The 19,815-nt window shown below is 42.5% G+C and overlaps 1 protein-coding gene across 1 annotated transcript; it reads right to left on the bottom strand.

The window, feature by feature from the left end:
• Positions 1 to 7,982: 7,982 nt before the first annotated feature.
• RBFA (ribosome binding factor A) lies at positions 7,983 to 19,406 on the bottom strand. The gene is made up of 7 exons (XM_061449613.1): positions 19,250 to 19,406; positions 18,593 to 18,635; positions 17,640 to 17,816; positions 13,781 to 13,893; positions 12,505 to 12,589; positions 10,306 to 10,376; positions 7,983 to 8,619 (listed from the first exon to the last, which is right to left on the bottom strand). The coding sequence occupies exons 1-7, from the start codon at positions 19,366 to 19,368 to the stop codon at positions 8,229 to 8,231; spliced, it is 999 nt and encodes a 332-aa protein (XP_061305597.1). The 5' UTR covers positions 19,369 to 19,406; the 3' UTR covers positions 7,983 to 8,228.
• Positions 19,407 to 19,815: the final 409 nt, after the last annotated feature.

Below are 19,815 nucleotides of genomic sequence, written 5' to 3'. Positions count from 1 at the left end.
GATCATTTAGTTTCAACCCCCCTGACATGGGCAGAGTCACCTCGCACTAAACCATGCCACCCAAGACTCCATCCAGCCTGGACTTGAACACTGCCAGGGATGGAGAATTCGCAACTTCTTTGAGCAACCCATTCCAGTGCCTCACTACCCTCACAGTAAAGAACTTCTTTATATCTAATCAAAACTTCCCCTGTTTAAGTTTGAACCCATTACCCCTTGTCCTATCACTACAGTCCCTAGTGAAGAGTCCCTCCCCAGCATCTCCTGCATCCATGTAGGCCCCCTTCAGGTACTGGAAGGCTGCTATGAGGTCTAAATCCAATCCACAATATCCATTATACAACCCCCAACAAAGAGTCCAGAGAAGGGCCACAAAGGTGATCAGGGGACTGGAAGCCTGCCCTATGAGGAAAGTCTGAGAGAACTGGGGTTTTTCGACCTAGAGAAAAGGTGGGCCAGGAGAAAGCTTATCACCATGTTCCAGTATTTAAAGGGTGGCTACAAAGAAGACAGAGACTCCCTTTTTACAAGGAGTCACATGGAAAAGACAAGGGGTTATGGGCATAAATTACTCCTGGGAGATTCTGACTGGACACAAGAGCAAATTTTTGACAATGAGAACAATCAGCCATTGGAACCATCTCCCCAGAGAACTGGTGGATTCCCCAACAATGGACGCTTTTACAATTCTGCTCAACAGGATGCTGGGCCATGTGGTCTTGTCATGCTTGTTGAGAAAGGTTGGACCAGGTGATACCTGAGGACCCTTCCAAGCTGGTATTCTATGAACCTTTTGGATGCCTTGTCTTGACATATTCCTAAAGCAGACAGAAAAGTTTACCTTATATTTTGTGAGAGATTATGTTGAGTGTGAGAGGTACACAGTACTGTCACCTCTCACACAGTGTGAGAATTGACAGTACAGCAAGGAGATAACTTTTTGGTGGTTGATCTTGACTAGAAATACCGGGGTTGGAAAAAGAACAGATTGGTTCTGTTAGTGTGTTAAAGCAAATTGTGAATAATTTAGGTGCATACAGTTTCTTTTTTAAAATTCAAAGTAGTACTTGAAAAGCAGAAAGATGAAGAGTCTCATTTTGGTGAGAGGAGATCATGAGAGGTGAGGGGAAAGAAGAGGCGGCCATGAGGGGTGAGGGAAGATTGTGAGGGGACAGGAGAGGCAGCCATGAGGGATGAGGGAAGATTGTGAGGAGACAGGAGGGGTGGCCTTGAGAGGTGAGGGAAGATCATGAGGGGGGAGCAGGGGCAGCCATGAGAGGTGAGGGGAGGTTTTAAGGGGACAGGAGGGGCAGCCAAGAGGGGAAATCATGAGGGGAGAGCAGGGGTGGCCATGAGGGGCAAGAAGAGATTGTGAGGGGTGAAGGGAGAGCAGGGGCAGTCATGAAGGAAGATCATGAGGTGAGAGCAGGGGAGCCATGAGAGGTGAGGGAAGCTGGTGAAGGGACAGGAGGGGTGGCCATGAGGGATGAGGGAAGATCATGAGGGGAAAGCAGCGGTGGCCATGAGGGAAAGTCATGAGGGGAGAGCTGGGGCAGCCATGAGGGGTGAGGGGAAATTATGAGGGCTGAGGGGATAGTAGGGGTGGCCATGAGGGGAAAGCAGGGATGGCCTTGAGAGGTGAGGGGAGTCTGTGATAGGACACTAGAGGCAGCCATGAGGGAAGATCATGAGGGGACATGAGGGGTGGCCATGAGGGGAAATTGTGAGGGGAGAACAGAAGTGACCATGAGGGGTGACAGGAGATCGTGAGGGATGATGGGAGAGCAGAGGTGGCCATGAGGAAAGATCATGAGTGTACAGCAGGTGCGGCCATGAGAGGTCAGGGGAGATTGTGATGGGACAGGAGAGGCAGCCACGAGGGAAGAGCATGAGGGGACAGCAGGGGCAGCCATGACAGTCGAGAGATGTCTAGAATTAACGCACACAGTACATTTCTAGCTTTTGCTGATGAACAAATGTTTCCTGTTTTCCAGTCCCTTTTAGCTGTAAGCAACATCATCTTTGTTACTTAACAGTAAATCTTTAGGAATCCCATCAGAGGCAAGAGGGCTGGTAGGACTTCCACTACAGAAAGTACAATCCAAGTGAAGTGAAAGTAAAGTAAAATCCAAGTAAACTTGGAGCTTTCTAGGCACTGAAAAATCCAAGTAAGAGCAAGGTATTCTGTAAACCCCAGGTGTGGAGAAAGGTGTGAGAGATGTTTTTACCTCATTAGACACTGAAACCCAATGGTAAAATCTTGTCCATAAGAAAGTATTGTTTATTAATCCATCTATTCCCAAAATTATTTCATTCTTTTACTTGCATTATTCTTTCTACTCCTTTCTTCACATTTATATACGTATCAGAAGATGTCCAGTTTGGGTGCAATGATCTTGAACTCTTCTGCATCTGACCTTGTGTTACATTAAGCTTGGAGTAACATCCATATGGAGTCAAGTTCAAAGTATGCCTGTTCACCACAATGATTCCAACATCATCATAATGGATTTCACTCCAGATATGCAAGTGCCTTGCATACAATACTCAGTTTGCTTCAATAACCATACTTTTATGTAAGGTCACAAAAAGCAGGACAGTTGCAGCCTTTACCAAAGCCCTTGGGATTGCAGGTTTGAACTCAGCAACTATTCAGTACACTACATTATTCTCTCTTCAAACCTTCTGGAACCTATTTGGTGAAGAAATGCTACCTCTTTCCATGTTTTAAGCAGAAGAAATTAAGCACTGAGTTGACTGATGGAATGAGGCAAGCACCTTTGGGTCAGTTGTCATAATTCCTGGTGAAACTCAAACCCTCCTGTTTAGAATATGTCTCGTACCCATCTAGGCTTTTTCTCATCTAGGATACTGATACCTCTTTTCATGGGAAACCAGAAAAAACAGTCCTTTAGCTCAGACATCTTGAACATGAACTTCTCTGACACTAATTATCTCACTGATGGTTGTTCACCCTACTGTCCCCCCCGCTTTGGGACTAGCAGCTTTGGTACCTGTTTGTAAATAGGTCTTTGATAGTTGGATTAAGCTTTGGAACAGATCCAGAGTCTGCCATCTAGATACGAAACATAGCTCCTTCATGAAGTTCCCAGGCAGCTAGGTAGAATGAGAACTCCAGAGATCTGTGCAGAGGCTGAACAAATGATATGTCTGGAGGGCTTTCATACTAGCAGCTCCAAACACATTCCTGGTATTAAAAACATAATCAGAACTATGCTACTCTCAACCACCCCTAGGCAATGCGCTTTGAAGGAATACACATTTTGTAATCATCACCATGCCACTCCTCCTTTGCTGACATTGAATCCGATTGAATCTGTTCAGCTGTCTTAAGCCAAACTTCAATCTAATGGGTTTGTTTTTTTTTTTTGACCTTTCTTCTGTTTTTTATTTAATGGAAGTATTAAAAATTTCTCAAGATAATTGCAGAAGATATGAATATAAATAACTGTAAGCATGGACAAGATAACCCATGCTAACCCAATATGAACTGTCTTTGAGCTGCAGTTACTCAGAGAACTTTGTCAGTTTTTAAACAGGCTGCATGGCAGGTGAATGAAAACAGTGGTTTGAAGTGAATTCTCCTTTTTCTTTTCTATTATACAGCCATAGATCATCAACTCTTCCATAATGTGTGGCTTCCCTTGAAATTGTTGACCTGCTGAAGAGAGAAAAGAAAAATAAATACTGTCAAAGCCAGTTATCTGTAAAGATAAGGTAAGATGGGAATGTAGCCTCAAAAATTAAAAAGGAAAAAAAACAGTTCTGTAAAATAAGTGTGAAACTTACCAAACAAAACTTTGTTACAGCTAAGAATCCCCCAGGAGATGGCTCATATTCAGATATCAAAACCACTGAGACCCAGAAATCAGGAATGAACACAACAGTGTTAGACCAGTGTGGTTTTACAGACCAGTTCCATTCTGCCTCTGCACATCTTGCCTCACTTCAGTGGGATTGCAGCATCCCATCGCACTCTTAAACTTACTGGAAATTTCCTCAGAAAGATGAGAAAGCCAAAAGAATGGCATAGTTCAGAAAACTGAAAGGCACTTGTGCTTGCAAATTGCAATGTTTATTTACCATGACAAGTGTCCTATGAATCTGCCAGCAAACAGCCTATCAATATAAATAAAAAAGTAAGAATTTGATAAGGGGTGCACTCAGAATAATGATTTTTCAAGATTTCCATCCCACAAGATGGAAACAATTACCAGGAGTCATACCGCAATGGGTGTATGTCAGCCTGAGTCTGGACTGACCAAGTGATAAGCATTCCTTTCGGTTCTAACACCAAGTGTTGACTCCCACTAACTGCTTCTGCTGTGACAGAAATGGAAATGCACAAAATGTCAGGACCTTAAACAAATCAGTCAGAGGTACCAGTAAGGAAGCTACATTTCAGGCATCCAAAATGAAATGATGCACAGAGAGCATCTGGCTGTCTACTGTTGACCTTCAGCTCTGGTGAGCGCATAGTTTGTCCCAGCTTGCTCTCTCAAAGGTGGCAAGAAGAAAAATACTAGAACTGAGTTTCCGTCGACCAAATATGCACAGTTTTGCTCATCAGCTGCTGAAATCATGTCCTTCACCAAAGACTCTTTGAGTAACTGCCAAATTTAGATTTCAGTTTTGCAGCAAGGTAATGTTAGCAGGATGCAGTAGCTCTGTAGTAGCCCCACAGCCTGCCTCTCCTTGCCTCCCTTTCTCCACAGAGGTGGGGGTCTCCTGCCAGCAAGGAGTAAGCCCCCATTCCCACTTGGGAAGGGGAAGCTTCAATTTAGTCATAGTTCTCAGGCTGGATTGAAATCTGAGTGACAGATGAGGTGAACAATTGCATCCAGCCTGGAGCGTTTTCCAGCCTGTGCTGGAAATGCACATCCAGCCTATGCATTTTCTGCAGGACATAGTTCTTTCTTGCTTCTGCCCTAAACTCTTCTGTAAGAAAACTGTGTCTTGGGCAGTCTTTCCTCGCTTCTGTGCAAACCTCATTGGTTTTTGATGACAGATGAAAAGGGCTCTTGTAAGCCTATGTACCACAAGGGGCATATGGTGATGTTGCTCTCAGTTTCAGATGTTTGGGGCTCAATACCTAGTTGCCGGGAAGCTGTTGAGTCGTGTTCAGCAGTTACAGTGACTGCTGCCAGGAGGGAAGCAGGGCTGCAAAGAAAGGTAAGAAAACCCAAGCAGGTCTTCAGTTCAGGGTTTGCCCACGTATGTTGTAGCACAGAGGTGCTTGGTGCAGCACCTCGCAGCACAGCGTAACTGTGTTTGTTTGCCTGCTCTGAGCTCCACCATCCACTTTCACACCCTGGGATTCTTCCCAAGTCTCTTTCACTGTGTTTGAGGTCCTGCCCGATGGCAGAGACCACGTGACATGAGTCAGAGGCAGTGATGAACCATTTGACTCTCATGTGTCTTAATGAGGTGATGTCAGCCTATCACTGCTTACTGGTTTGCTTTTGAATATTCTGTTTTGCTATTTCTTTAAGGAGGTACACACTCCATAGGCTGAGATAACCATGTGGAATCTACCGAGCAAAGCTAGCACTGCTAGCAACAAGCATACAAGTCTGTGTGTCAGCTCTTCAAATCCACTGTGTTACTGAGGGGAAGTGAAGTAAGCACTTTTGTGGCTCTTCCAGTGTATCAGGACTGTGACAATTTAGATGAAGAAATATATTTGGAAAGAGTTCAGCTTCCTCCCCAGAAAAATTCATAGAATCATAGAATGGTTTGGGATAGAAAGGACCTTAAGATCATCTAGTTCCAATCCCCTGCCACAGGCAGAGACACTTTCCACTAGACCAGGTTGCCCAAAGTCCTGTCCAACCTGACCTTGAACACTGTGAAGGATGGAGCATTCACAACTTCCTTGGGCAACCTGGGGACTGGGTCTGAAGGCCCCAGAAGTTCCTTCCCCAGCTGTGATTGTTTAATACATAAAAACTAAATCAAAGAATTTTGCAAGTGATCATAGTTCTTATAGCTCAGATAGAGTGTAGTATTCAATTTATTGTCTTTTACAGCTATAAATGTAGTGAGATTACTATCACACTGGTAGTACAAGAAGCCAGAAAGAAGCAGAGACAGGACACCTGATCCAAACTAGCCAAAGGGCTATTCCATACCAGAGCATGTCAGGCCCAGTATATAAACTGGGGGGAGTTACCTGGAAGCGACTGATTGCTGCTCGATTGGGCTGAGTATTGGTCAGTGGGTATTGTGCATCATTTGTGGTTCTTGAGTTTTATTCCTCTCTTTGTCCTATTATTACTGTTATTAATATTTTACTTTATTTCAATTACCAAACTGTTCTTATCTCAGCCTGCAGGTTTTACATTCTTTCCGTTCTCCTTCCCATCCTGTCTGGGTCGGGCAGGCATGAGCAAGCAGCTGCATGGTGCTTAGGTGTCTATGGGTTAAACCACAACAAGCTGACAGTGAGCAAGATTTTGGTTTATTTTAGATGAAAACTAAGCTATGAACTGCAAACCTAGTTTATATATGTCCAAACTTAAGAAGCAGAGGCAGTCAACTTTGTTCTCTTTGTTCTTTCAAAAGCTTAATATGTAGGGTTTTTGGGTGTTAATTTGGGTTGGGTTTGGTTTGGTTTGGCTTTTTTTCCTTTTTTTAGCCTTTAGGTAGTTAGGAAAGTCCCACATTTTATACAGCAGAAACTAAAGATGGAGACATTAGTATTCTGTGGGTTCATTTAGCAAGTACCAATTAACAGGTTCCTGCTGTTCACTCAAAAAAGTTAAGAAATTTGTTGGCAAGTTGCAATAAAGCCCCAGCTAGCTTTGAGTGACAGTGATACTGCACATGAACAGTTTCTGAAATATCTTCATTCACTGGAAAACAGACTAAAGCATCTACTTCAAAGTGCGTCTGTCCTATTAGAAAGAATTTCTAGAAAGCCTGAACAAGGCACTGAAAATTGTGAATACAGTGAATTTCAGTGTTCATGTTGACCTGAACTACTCTGTCCAACCTAAGAATCATTTAGACTATTTATATCCTGGAGCTTATACTTGGCATCCTTTAAATCTTTTTGAAAAACTAGAGCAACATACTGTAGTGCACCCTCCCTTGCATTCTCTTTACTTTCCTATTAACTACTGGGATTAAATGTTATTTCTGGTAGAATTCCTTTTTACTACCTTGTTAGTCATAACTTCTTTTGAAGCTTCAGCCCTCCTGCCTTTATACATTCATGCTATTATTTTTTACTTGCTTTGAGCCAGAAAGGTCTAATCTCACTTTTTATATGTTTTTCCATCCATTTTCAAATCTCAAAGTTACTGGGGCATTCTTCCCTGCTGCTTTTGCTCTTCCCTGCTGCTTTTTCTATTCCCTGCTGCTTTTTCACTGCCTTTGAGGTTTTAATACATTTTTTTCACCCACGGTCAATGCTCTGACCAATTTTACCCAACAGATGAGCAGTTTTCCATTCTTTTCTGGATGCAGTTCCCCTTTGCAGAACTGTAAATTTCTGAATATTAACATAAATAAATTTATTTTGTTTGAGAGTTGTATATTTGCTGTAATTTCAGTGAGTTTCACTTTCTTGTGGAAGGAATTCCCCCCTTAGATTAGGTCCTCAGGAGAATAACTTGTCCTGATCTGTGTGCTGAAGGCTGCTCTTTGAATGCCACTGTCATTATTTTGCTTCCCTCTTCCTTCCTGACCTTAGAATAACACACACAATCACTTTGTGATTATTTTTATCCAGATGACTGAAAAAAGACATTTTATTTCAATACAGAAATCCTGATTTTATTTGCAGTAACCGTGGGACTTGCATTCTTTTCAGTTCTCCTCTCCGTCCCTCCGAGAGCAGGGGGAGGGCAAGAAAGGGGGGGGAAGTGAGCGAACGAGTTACCTGACTGGGTTTAAACCACGACACAGAATTACAAGATGTTTTAGCTCAGTGCTCCACTGTGTTTATTTTGTTATTAACAAATCTGCTCTCCGGCTGAAAGTCCTACAACTGCAGCAGCTTGAAAGCTGCTTAACAAAATGACACAAATAGCATTTTTCCTTTTCTTACATACCTTGTGCTAGCCAATCTCCCCACGTGTGACAAACCTATTAGTTTGAAAGAGGAAGTGATAAACAGGCTGTACCAAAGTAATCTTTCAGTATCTGCAGCAGTCTTCTTTGCTATTGGCAGTCTCCATTTTAAAGGGAGTGGCTTTTTCAATTCATTTTGGTTTATCAGTAGGTTGACTTATAGTTTTGCCATCATCTGCCTCCAATTCATTTACATCTTCCTGCAATTCATCCTCCAGCTCATAGTCTGAGACTGATTCAGTGTTATCGTCCCAGTAATCAGCTTCGTATCTGTCCATTAAGTATTTCTGTGGTGTAATGTCATCATCAGGAGGATTCTTTGGTTTTTTGTTCTTCATTTTCTTTCGAATCTTAGAAAGCTGCTGCTCCTGCTCTTCTGTCCAGGCAATGCTTTCTGTATCTCTTGACACTTTCTGTCTTTTGTAGTCCATTATCTGCTTATTCAGCAGTTCATGATCAATACCAAAAAGATTAGACCGCATGGGTGGCTCTGAAGATTCAGCCGCTGAAGAGAACAGTTTACTGTGGAAAAGAAGACAAACGTTGTGGGTTCCCCCCCATGTATATTTAAGGGACAATGCAATTGTGACAACTTCAGTAACACAGAAATAACCAGGAGTTTTCAGTTTTATTAATGCACTGTGTTCAGCATTGTCCTTCCTACATTAAGAAGGAAGAGATACCACCGTACTGTGTCCCCAAGGACAGGCTGTGTGTAAGCCTTTCAGCATGTCAACAGATTTAATGGGAGGAAGCCAATAAAGCAACTACATTCCAGATGAAACTGCTTGTTTCTGGGAAAAGGTGTGCACAGATAACAGAATGAGCACTCGACCTGGGAGCCCCAAGGAAGTTAAGACTTCTCAGAGCTATTCCAAAAAGCGAGAATGAGCAGCCTGAGCCCAAACACATCAGACAGATGCATGAATGACAGCATGTAGCACCTTAGGCATTAAGTACTAATGCTTAAGCATTAAGTATGGATTTAAGTATTTACACAAAATGCAAAGAGAGGAAGATGGCAGTGCCCTGTGGGCAAGTCTGTCAAAATAATTCCTCCCAAGAAGCTCTTTCTGATTTGCATCTGATGAACCGTCTTGTAAGATGTTAAGTGACAAAAGGCATTTCCACCAACAGACTGCTGGCTGCTGGCTTCAAGAACATCCAGTCCACAGAATCATCATTCTAATAGATTGTTCAGCCTTATCCCTCAATAGCCAAAAGTCCCTCACACGAGAATGCTGAATTAGCTTACTTATTGTTAACATAGAAAGATTTGTCAGGAAACTTGTAAGGCATGTATAACAAATTAATTTTATACCAGAAAAAAGTGGCCAAGGAGAGGAGTACTGGTAAACATATAGCTTTTATCCTCATGAGAAAATTACCAGCAAGAAACAAGTATTACTGATGCAAAGCTGCTTTTTTTTTTCAATTTAATTACCAAAAACATATCAAGTGTTGAATTCTTACAAATTCTAAAAATACTTCCCTTATAAAAGTAAAGATACCAGAACAAGTAATGCGTCTGAAGTAACAGATCTGATGACTACATCACTCAGAGTACAGACAACAAACACAGCTGATTTCTAAGACTGTGTTCTGCTACCACCCCATGGGTTAGTTGCCTCTGAAAGCATATACACTATGCTGTAACATAGCTCCACAGCTTAACAGAAGTCTGCTTATATATGAGAAAACAGACTTTTCCTTTCCATATTTGCAAACCTGTGTTCTGCAGCAAGGTACCAATGCACAAGAATCAATGACAAAATAGCCTACAAAAATGTGTCTGCACTAAAATATGAATGTAAACCTCAGCATATAAGAAGCATTTTCCCTTCATTTTAATAAATGGGTATAACTTTGGTAAAGAAAGCTAAAGCCACAAAATTAAATGTCATCCTCTACATTTAATTTCTGTAATAATTACATAGTAGTTTTGTCCTAGGCTATTCTGTAGCCTTTTCTGTTAATAAAAGGGCCTAACTGATCTCTTTAAAAGCTAAGATGCCTTTTCAGTAAGGTTTTCCAAAAAGGCGCTCTTCTACATTCTATTTCCTTGTAACACCAGTTGCTGAACTCTAATGTACACATCTAATTAAAATATACTTTCTGTCCTTTCTGTCAAATAATATCCAATCTAAGTTGGCCAACAGAGATGAAAACAGATACTTGTACAATTCTGATTTAAAAAAAAAAACCCACCTAGAATCATTCTGAGATGTTTCTTCTGCTTCTGGAGGTCCAAAATCAGCAATTGATAATAATTCCTCAATCTGTAAACACATGAAAACAATACATATGAAAAGTCTTGTACCAAATTTACTTTGTTCACACCTACACAAGAAATAGACAAGTATTTAACAGCAAATATTATTTTCCATGTTTGGAATATTGTCCATTCCAAAATAGTATTTTCCTCCATTTCAACAGAACCTCTTATATTTCTTGCCTAGGAAGTTTGTGTCAAATAGTGTAACTGATTCAGGGATTCCTACAAAGTTTTTGCTTTACATACTTTCTTAACAGCTGGCTGGGGATTACGTGACTTTCCTTTTTTTTTCTTTTTTTTTGGTCTTACTTCAGTCTTGGAATTCTTTTTCATAACATCCTTACACTAAGACTCTTTTCACTTTTTCCCCCTTTCTGCAAGTTTGTACTTCTGTTACCTGTAAATACTGAGTTCCCAACTCCCTTTTAACATGGCGACTAACCAGTAAATGCTACAAATCTAGTATATTCAGTGCTTAGAGACTGTACCTAATTGTGAAAATTTAATCTCATTCGAAATTTTAATTCGCACTTTTCCTTACATTACTTCCTTTCTAATTGCACATATTATACTAGGAGTTGAATTGCATGGTCCTTCCCTGTCTTCCAATACTTGAAAAACAGGTTCAGCTACATTATTTCAAGCACTGTTACTCAAATCTGTGGATTACATAAATCTGATGCTCTGCAAAGTGTGAAAAGATGGTCCATCTAGGTGCTTCCCAGTGCTGACAAGCTTAAAGGAGGGTTTTTACTTGTCTTAAGTAGTTAATTTTTCTTGATGCACTGAACTTGAAAGTAAGACAGCCCAGGGGTTTTCTTCAAAACTCTTCAAAAATAGTAAGTGGTTATTTAACAAAGCTTGAGAAACAGTGATTAATGGAACAGGCCCCACAGTAACAGAACTGAAAGGCAGGACCTGCAGGAGTACATATTTGTACTTCCATCTACGTAAGTTAGTAACAGGGTAATAGTAATGACAAAGCGCTTCTATAATCCCTCATTACCTGTGTATATTTTCTTGTGTTGATTATGGGGAGCAAAAGAATGAATATTAACAGCTTTCAGAAGTGTTTATTTCATTTCTGTTCTTGTGCTTTTTGTTGACACCAATTCAGGTGGAAAGCATTTGCATTATGGATCAGTACATTGGCATGAAACTCAGAACTTTTCTGACTACAGAAAGTTCAAACAGTTCACTGCATTTCCAGATAGTCTGAAGCCCTTATTATCCCTTCCAGCTCTGCAAATACACGCTACATGAGCCTGTAAGTCACTAATTGGTTGTAATAGTAACACATCTAAGAATAAGGTGCTTCAGGGCACAGAAATGTGAACACGCTCTTTTCAACTGATGTTTTTTCCATTCACTTCAACAGCTTGAGAAGACATTTTTGATGAAATTCTACTCATTTCTCTTCTGGAAATTTCTCTATTTCAGAGATCTCATTTCACACTCCTAATGACAGCCAGTTCCTAGAAAACGTCATTATTCTAGCAATATTTCAACTACTTAAAACTATCAACAACTTGACAGAAAATGTGAAAAATTAATGAATTTTAAAGGGGGGGGGTGGGGAGTAGTATGAGTGAGCTTACATCCTCTATGCAAAGATCTGCACTTTGCTAGTTGGGGTAAAGAAAAATTAAAAATCACTGATTACATTCAATAGAATTTTAAAGACATGTAACATTTAAAACGTGGAAGACAGCTCCTTAAAACTCATTCCTATAATCATCTATACAAGGCAAAAGACAACTGCTTACCTTCTACTGTTCCTTAAAATTATAATTTCGCTTTTAAGATTTCTTTATTGGCCTGATGATCTGGCCTACAAGCTTCTCTGAAAACTCCACTTCAGAATTTTTTATACTAGCATCAAAAAGTGTTCACGAGGCAATAGCTACAAGGGTGCTCTTACGTTCTAGATAAGCATCACTCTTACTCAAGATTCTTTGCTAAATGCTCTGGAATGTGAAGAGGAAAGGATATAGACAACGACTGCTTTTTCATGTAGATTGGTAGAGCAACGGAACAATCAGCTCTCTCCATATTCCTAAGCATTATGCCATGCTAAGTCACCATGTTTGCATATCATTATATTTGTACATTCAGTCAAATATTACAATTACCTCTCTTACAGCTGCAGCTGCTTTGTCTTTTACAAATACTATTGGGGGCATATTTCCTAAAATCTGCTGACTCTTCAGAAGATACCTGTCAAAAATAAAGCATTCACCAGTATAAGTAACAGAACAGCACCTCCAGGACAAGTAAAATACTTTAATTCCAGAGTACTGCAAACTTAAGTATACGGTTTGCAAAACCTGCAGTCTGATGGTTATCCATTCAGGTTAGTGCTAAACAACACATCACTGCAGAATCCCAACTCTGAATGTATAATGTATAAAAACTACTAGCTGCAGATTCCACTGAGTATTGATGATAGATTTGTCTCCTATATGCACAAGCTGGCACAGGTCTTTCCCCACTTCATTTGGCTTCCTTATCCCCACTGTAGGGGTAAGAGCAGTGGGGGATGAAGACCTCACAGCAGGGCAAGACAACTAGTCCTACATGCTAGGTGTGGGGAGGACTGACAAGGGCTTCCCTCATCTTCCCAGCCAGCAACATTCCTTCTCAAAAAGTGGAAGGTGTTGGGAGTAGAAAAGATATTGTGCTGCAGCAGGAATTATACAGCCTAGGGAAACAGGGGTAAGGAAATGGCTCTACATTATGCTTCAATGCCACCTCCCCCACTGGATGAAGTCCTGATCCTCTAACAGTTTGGCTGTATAGCACAGGGTAAGTAAGCCAAGGAAAGAGGGAGAAATAAATATCTCTCCGATATCCTGAAAACCCAATGGACCCTCTGTCAAAAATGGGTAAAAGCAGCACAATACATGGCAGCATCCCATAATTTATTTTCTGGTATCAGTACTGTAAAGAATTTCTGTAATGTCAGCTATCCCTTCTGGAGGTCCAAATTGTCCCTAGCGATCAGAATTGCCCAGTGAATCTGTAAGGAATTATTTGTTGCAATTGCCAGTCCTCTTGAGGAACATCATATTCTGGCCTACTGTCACGTACAGCCATGTCCAGCACACCATTACTAGTATAATGAAGTAAAACCTCATCCAGACTCTTACTTCTTTCAACTCAGCCCAGTCCAATCCTAGGAAAGCACAGAAGCCAAATAAGCCAGCAGTGCTCCAGCAGGAGAATACACAGCTGGTGTGACACAGCCATCCTTCCCTGTGAGGCATCTCACAAGAGATGCTCTGACTCAAATATCTAAAAATCGAAAGCATCCTAACAGGTCAGATACAGATTTTTAGAAATACTCAAGAAATGGTATAATACATGGCTATGAATTTATGAAGCGACCTGTCTGCCCCATAGCAGTACCGTATACGTGGAGCACTTTTCTGCAGTACACTTTCAACATAACTTTCTTTCTCCATAGTAGCAGTAGGATTCCAGTACACACGACAGGCTGAAAAGTTTGATGCCAGTGACACCTGCAAAACCACAAATGTTTCTTTAAAATTATATGTATAAGCACACTTCATACACAACAAAGTCTTTTAATTTGTGAATAAGCATACAGTGATCCAAACTGAATATGTAAATTGTTAGGAGAATCTCTTCTTCCATCTCTGCTCTTAAGAACCATAATTATATGGTGCCTTTAAGAGTTTAACACCAAATAGGACTTACATTCAGTACCTGAAAGGACTTTTTTATTTGGGGAGGTCACTGCCTAACCTCCCCTTCAACTGAAATTAAACAGACAAGTCTGCCAACACCTGTGCGTTACTGACAGTGCTCCATTTCTTCACCATGACAGTGTTACCATCACAAATTGTCCAGAATGACAGTGCTTTGGAATACAGTTGGAAGTGTACATTTCTGCTAAAGAAGGACCTGGTTTGTTGTCACTCATAATTTGGTTTTGATACTGACAGAAAGAGGACCCTCCATGCCACTGTAATATAAGTGTCTCTGTAGCCCTGAAGCCTAATGGGAACCTCAGTGCCTGAAACTATAGCTCACTAACAGATAATATTCATACATGTCATACATGCAATTGAAAATAGCACAACTTGGATTCTGAAAGATTTCTGAAACTATCGTTCATCACATCTAGCACTGTCCTTCACAACAGGTTCTCACTATGACAGTACACTTAGCAAGCTTCTAACATCCTATCTGGCTCAACCAAAGGAAGGAGCCAAGGAAGAGGGAGGAGAAAGCATAAACTACCCATTGGAAGGCACAGTTCAGACATCATCCAGTCCAGAAACCAAGACTTCAAACAAATAGGTATCCACATACATCACCAGAAAAAGACAATGCCATCGGAGTATTCCCAGAAATGAAAACTGCATCACAGTCTGCTATCGACAGTGCTAGTCTTTCCTAGAGAGGATGGACTGTCCCCAAAAAACAAACTAGAATCTGGTTTTTCCTACTACCAAATAGCTCCTCCCTTGGGAAAGCTGCCACTTATTAAAAAAAAAACAAACCAAAACCCACCATGATAATTAACCAGCTGTTTCTACTGCAGGATCAACCTATCTCCCATGCTGAGTCTAATATAAGCACACAAACAACCCCATCTAACACAAGCCATTTCTTCATCACCACAACCAGTGTTATCAAGTGGATAAAAGTTTGATGTATCAGGCTTGAAGCATGATTCTTACCTGTTATTATTATGTAATTTTAACTTTTCATATGGAAAAAAAGTCAATTCTGATGGATTGCAGAAATGGGTTTAAACTTGAACAGCAAAAGTTTAGATTAGATACAAGGAAGAAGTTCTTTACTGTGAGGGTGGTGAGGCACTGGAACGGGTTGCCCAGGGAAGTGGTAAATGCTCCATCCCAGGGAGTGTTCAAAGCCAGGCTGGACAGAGCCTTGGATGACATGGTTTAGTGTGAGGTGTCCCTGCACATAGCAGAGGACTGAAACTAGATGATCTTAAGGTACCTTCTATTCTACGACTCTAAGATTCTATTTCTTTTGATAATGGAAGTAATGGTATCAGACCAGAATCACAGAATCATAGAATGGTTAGGGTTGGAAAGAACCTTAAGATCATCTAGTTCCAACCCCCCTGCCATTGGCAGGGACACCTCACACTAAACCATGTCACCCAAGGCTCTGTCCAACCTGGACTTGAGCACTACCAGGGATGGAGCATTCACAACTTCCCTTGGGCAACCTATTCCAGTGCCTCACCACCCTAACAGGAAAGAACTTCAGAACTTCTTCCTTATATCTAGCCTAAACTTCCCCTGTTTCAATTTGAAACTGTTACCCCTTGTCCTGTCACTACAGTCCCTAACAAAGAGTCCCTCCCCAGCATCCTTATAGGCTCCTTTCAGATACTGGAAGGCTGCTATGAGGTCTCCAAGCAGGCTCCTCTTCTCCAGGCTGAACAGCCCCAACTTCCTCAGCCTGTCTTCATAGTCACGATCATCCTCGTGGCCCTCCTTTGCACTTGTTCCAACAGTTCCATGTCCTTTTTATGTTGAGGACACCAGAACTGCACACAATACTCCAGGTGAAGTCTCACAAGAGCAGAGTAAAGGGGCAGGATCACCTCCTTTGACCTGCTGGTCATGCTCCTTTTGATGTAGCCCAGGATACGGTTAGCTTTCTGGGCTGTGAGCGCACACTCAAGCCAGCTCATGTTCGGTTTCTCATCAACCAACACCTCCAAGTCCTTCTCCGCAGGGCTGCTCTGAATCTCTTCTCTGCCCAACCTGTAGCTGTGCCTGTGACTGCCCTGACCCAGGTGTAGGACCCTGCACTTGTCATGGTTAAACTTCATGAGGTTGGCATCAGCCCACCTCACAAGTGTGTCAAGGTCCCTCTGGATGGCATTCCTTCCCTCCAGCGTATCAATCGAACCACACAGCTTGGTGTCATCGGCAAACTTGCTGAGGGCACACTCAATCCCACTGTCCATATCACCAACAAAGATGTTGAACAAGACCAGTCCCAACACCGATCCCTGAGGGACACCACTTGTTACTGTTTTCCAACTGGACACTGAGCCGTTGACCACAACTCTTTGCGGGCAGCCAGCCAGCCATTCTTTATCCACCAAGTGGTCCATCCATCAAATTGATGTCTCTCCAATTTAGAGACAAGGATGTCATGCATCAGCTCTAGAATAAATCAAGCTCTAGAATAAATCAATAAATCCATTCTCAGCCACATCCCAGTGCAGCACAAACTCTTCCCAAGCACTACACAGTTACAATAAAATCTGCACTAAATTTGAAAGAAGGCTGTTTTTTTCCATCTCTTGTGTTATAAGTTGTTTCATTTACAGCAATGAAAGTGCTGCGGCTTGCCTTCACCAGCCAGTATTTTTAAGTGCAGACATGCCATCCAACTTAGACAAGCAATCCTCAAAGCCCAGGAGAGAGAAGTACTATATGAAGGACACTGCACATATAAAGCCAAAATATTCACATTGCCCAGGTAATTTTAATCACATGCTTGAAGACAGAATGAATTCAGCTGACAAAACCAGCTATGAGGTGCAATTTGGTTTTCCATGCCTCTAAGTCCATCAAACTTTTAAGCCAAACACAGATAAAACTGCAAATGGGAAAAAAAAAAAAACAAACAAACCTACAACGAACAAGAATGTAGAAAGTGCCTTAGTTCCTGAATTTTACTTTTACACTTTTACGTCCCTTTCAAACCATGAATTTGACAATTAGGTACAAATTCTAACTCCTTCTTGAACTTTGCTTGCCAATGCCATTTTATTAGCCTTGTATTTTTTTCTGAAGGCAGCTCATGCCTCACTTAGGTCTTTTGCCTGTATAGTGATGCTGGTGAGGAACACCAGGAGGTATCAACCCTCACACAGCTGCATAAAAAAGGCTCTGGGAAAGATACAATTTTATTGGCAAAACCAGGCTCCCCTTTCAGAAAGGGTAAGGCAAATACTACATATCTGAGTAACAAAACTAAGTCATACTAAGAGAATCACTATTTAGTTGGCCTTAGCTGCATTTGCAATTATAATGGCAAAGGTCTGCTGTGCCAGGTGCAACAATGGCAATGTTCTCCTAGTCTGCAAAATGAATCCAGAGCCTCATCTTGATGTGCTCTGCCACATCAAAAGCAATGCAGTAGAACTCCTGCAAGCATCAAAACACCCAGAGGAGCTCCTTTGGCCCGCCATGCCAAGGTGTAGTCAGAGCTGCTCAAAACAAGTTGAAGCTTTAGCACTTGCCTTGCAGATTTCCAGCTTAAGATCATAAAGTTCTTGATTAACTTCACAGGTAGCCATCATCTCTGCCACAGCTTTATGAATAAGACCATTCAAGACTCTGAAGCGTATGTTATCTTCTTTCCTAGTTTTTATCTGGTCAGCTTTCATTATGGAGGCCAACGTGTTTGGTTTACACATCTTTAAAACACAACAAAACCACAACACATTAATCTGTAGTTGCAAACTTGTATTTGTATTAAGCATTTAACATACAGTTTTTTACATTTTATTAAGTATGCTCTTAGAATGCCATTACTGCAGCTGTGATGGTCTTATATAGGTCTTATATATCACGTTTCAATAAAGAATATTTCTTTTCACAAAATCTTTGACCTTCATGTATTACAGTCAAGGCCGCTTAGTTTCTTTTAGGTTTTTTTTGTAGCTAGTTACACAGGTCAATAAATCCTTTTTCTAAAATAGAGCATGCATTAACTTGAAAAGCAGCACCTGTTTGAAAAACAGACATAAAAACTTGGTTTCCATAAAAGTAAAACTAAGCTGGTATACAGAATTTCTAACCTGGATCAGTTCTCTGCTGTAGGCTCAAGGGTGTTCAGGGTGCTTAGGGACACAGTTTAGCAGTGGACTTCGCAGTGCTAGCTAGGTCAGTGGTTGGACTTGATGGCCTTAAAGGTCTTTTCAAACCTAACTGATTCTATGATTCTAAAACAGCACTGGATCTGGTGTGAATGAAAGATCAGCATGGAAGAGGAAGAAGCCATGGGGAGCTGAATGGCTTCTCTCAACAGCTATCCTGGCATGTCATAGTGAAACTGGAGCCCTAGTGTTCATTACAGAATTTTGCTATTTCCACCAGAAAATGCTTTTCTCAAAGTCAGACACAATGGCAGAAGCACAAGCTTGTTCCTCCTGGCACAGACAAACACAGCACCTTAGAAGCTTGCACTTACCATTTTAGATCCCAAGGTAGGGCTGTCATACCAAAATTTCTTTCTTTGGGGAAAAGGAAAGGAAATCAGCTTTATCTTTCAGCAGCCCAGAAAAACAAAGGGTTCCCTGTGTAATTAAATTACCACCCACCCGAAGGCACAAGACAACACACAGGTTTTCATGCCCACAGGTAGTTTTCCCCACAACAGGTAGACTAGGGTGGGGTGCAGGGAGCAATGCTCCCCATCCGCGGCTGAACCTGCATGCAGAGGTGGAGAAAAGACTCAGACTGGTTTGGGTTGAAACGACCTTAACGCTCATCCAGCTCCAACCCCCTGCCATGGCCAGGGACACCTTCCACTGGACCAGGTTGCTCCAAGCCCCATCCAACCTGGCCTTGAACACTGCCAGGGATGGGGCAGCCACAGCTTCTCTGGGCAACCTGTGCCAGGGCCTCACCACCCTCACAGGGAAGAACTTCCCAGTATCCAGACACCGGCACCTCCGGCCCTGTGCTCGCTTGCCAGGCCGCAGCAACACCGGCAGCACCGCCTGCCCGCACTGGCGGAAGCAGGGAAGACCCAGCAGCCCGCCCGGCTGCGGCCGCTCACCCCACAGCAAGGCCCGGCCCAGCCCGGCGGTAGGCCCCTCTGCCCAGCCAGCGCCTCCCCACCTACTTCTTTTTCCGGAGCATTTTCCACAGTAGGTTCCTGGAGCCGCCCAGGGCAGTGGAGCTGTGTAGCACCCGGCACCACCGCGGCACCGCCGCACTCGCTGCCGCCAGAGTGCCCAACATGCTGCCACTGCGGCCCGGCCAGGCACGACCTGACCCGGCGCTGCAGAGATCCCCGTGGCTGGGGCTGCGGCTCCGGCGGTGCCTGCACCCCCTCGCGGCGCGGCGGTCAGGGCTGGCAGCGACTCGGCGACGGGAGGCGGTAGGCGGTGGCTGCGGGTGGCCCCGCCTGCGCGGGGAGAATCATGTACACACATAGCCAAGCCCCGTGCAGGTACAGTTGGGCAGAGGCTCTGTTATTAGGGTGGGTGAGACGTCTGGAAAGTGAAACTAAGGCTGGTTGCTACGTTTCCATTAAGGGCTGCCCCAGCAAAGCCTTGCAAACTGCTCCCCAAAGGTAAACATTGCTGCTGGAGCATCAGGAAAGAGCAGGGCCATCAGTGCGACACAGGTTGCTGTGCCATGTAGTTCATCGGTGACACTAGAATACGATTTAACCATCCTTCAATT

The sequence above is a fragment of the Pezoporus flaviventris genome, unplaced genomic scaffold (assembly GCF_033815535.1).
Source record: "Pezoporus flaviventris isolate CSIRO_AGI_PZ_B2104156 unplaced genomic scaffold, CSIRO_AGI_Pfla_v1 ptg000007l, whole genome shotgun sequence".
Lineage (NCBI taxonomy): Eukaryota > Metazoa > Chordata > Aves > Psittaciformes > Psittacidae > Pezoporus > Pezoporus flaviventris.
Note: the sequence above shows the minus strand (reverse complement) of the source record. Positions and strands in the feature narration are given on the sequence as shown.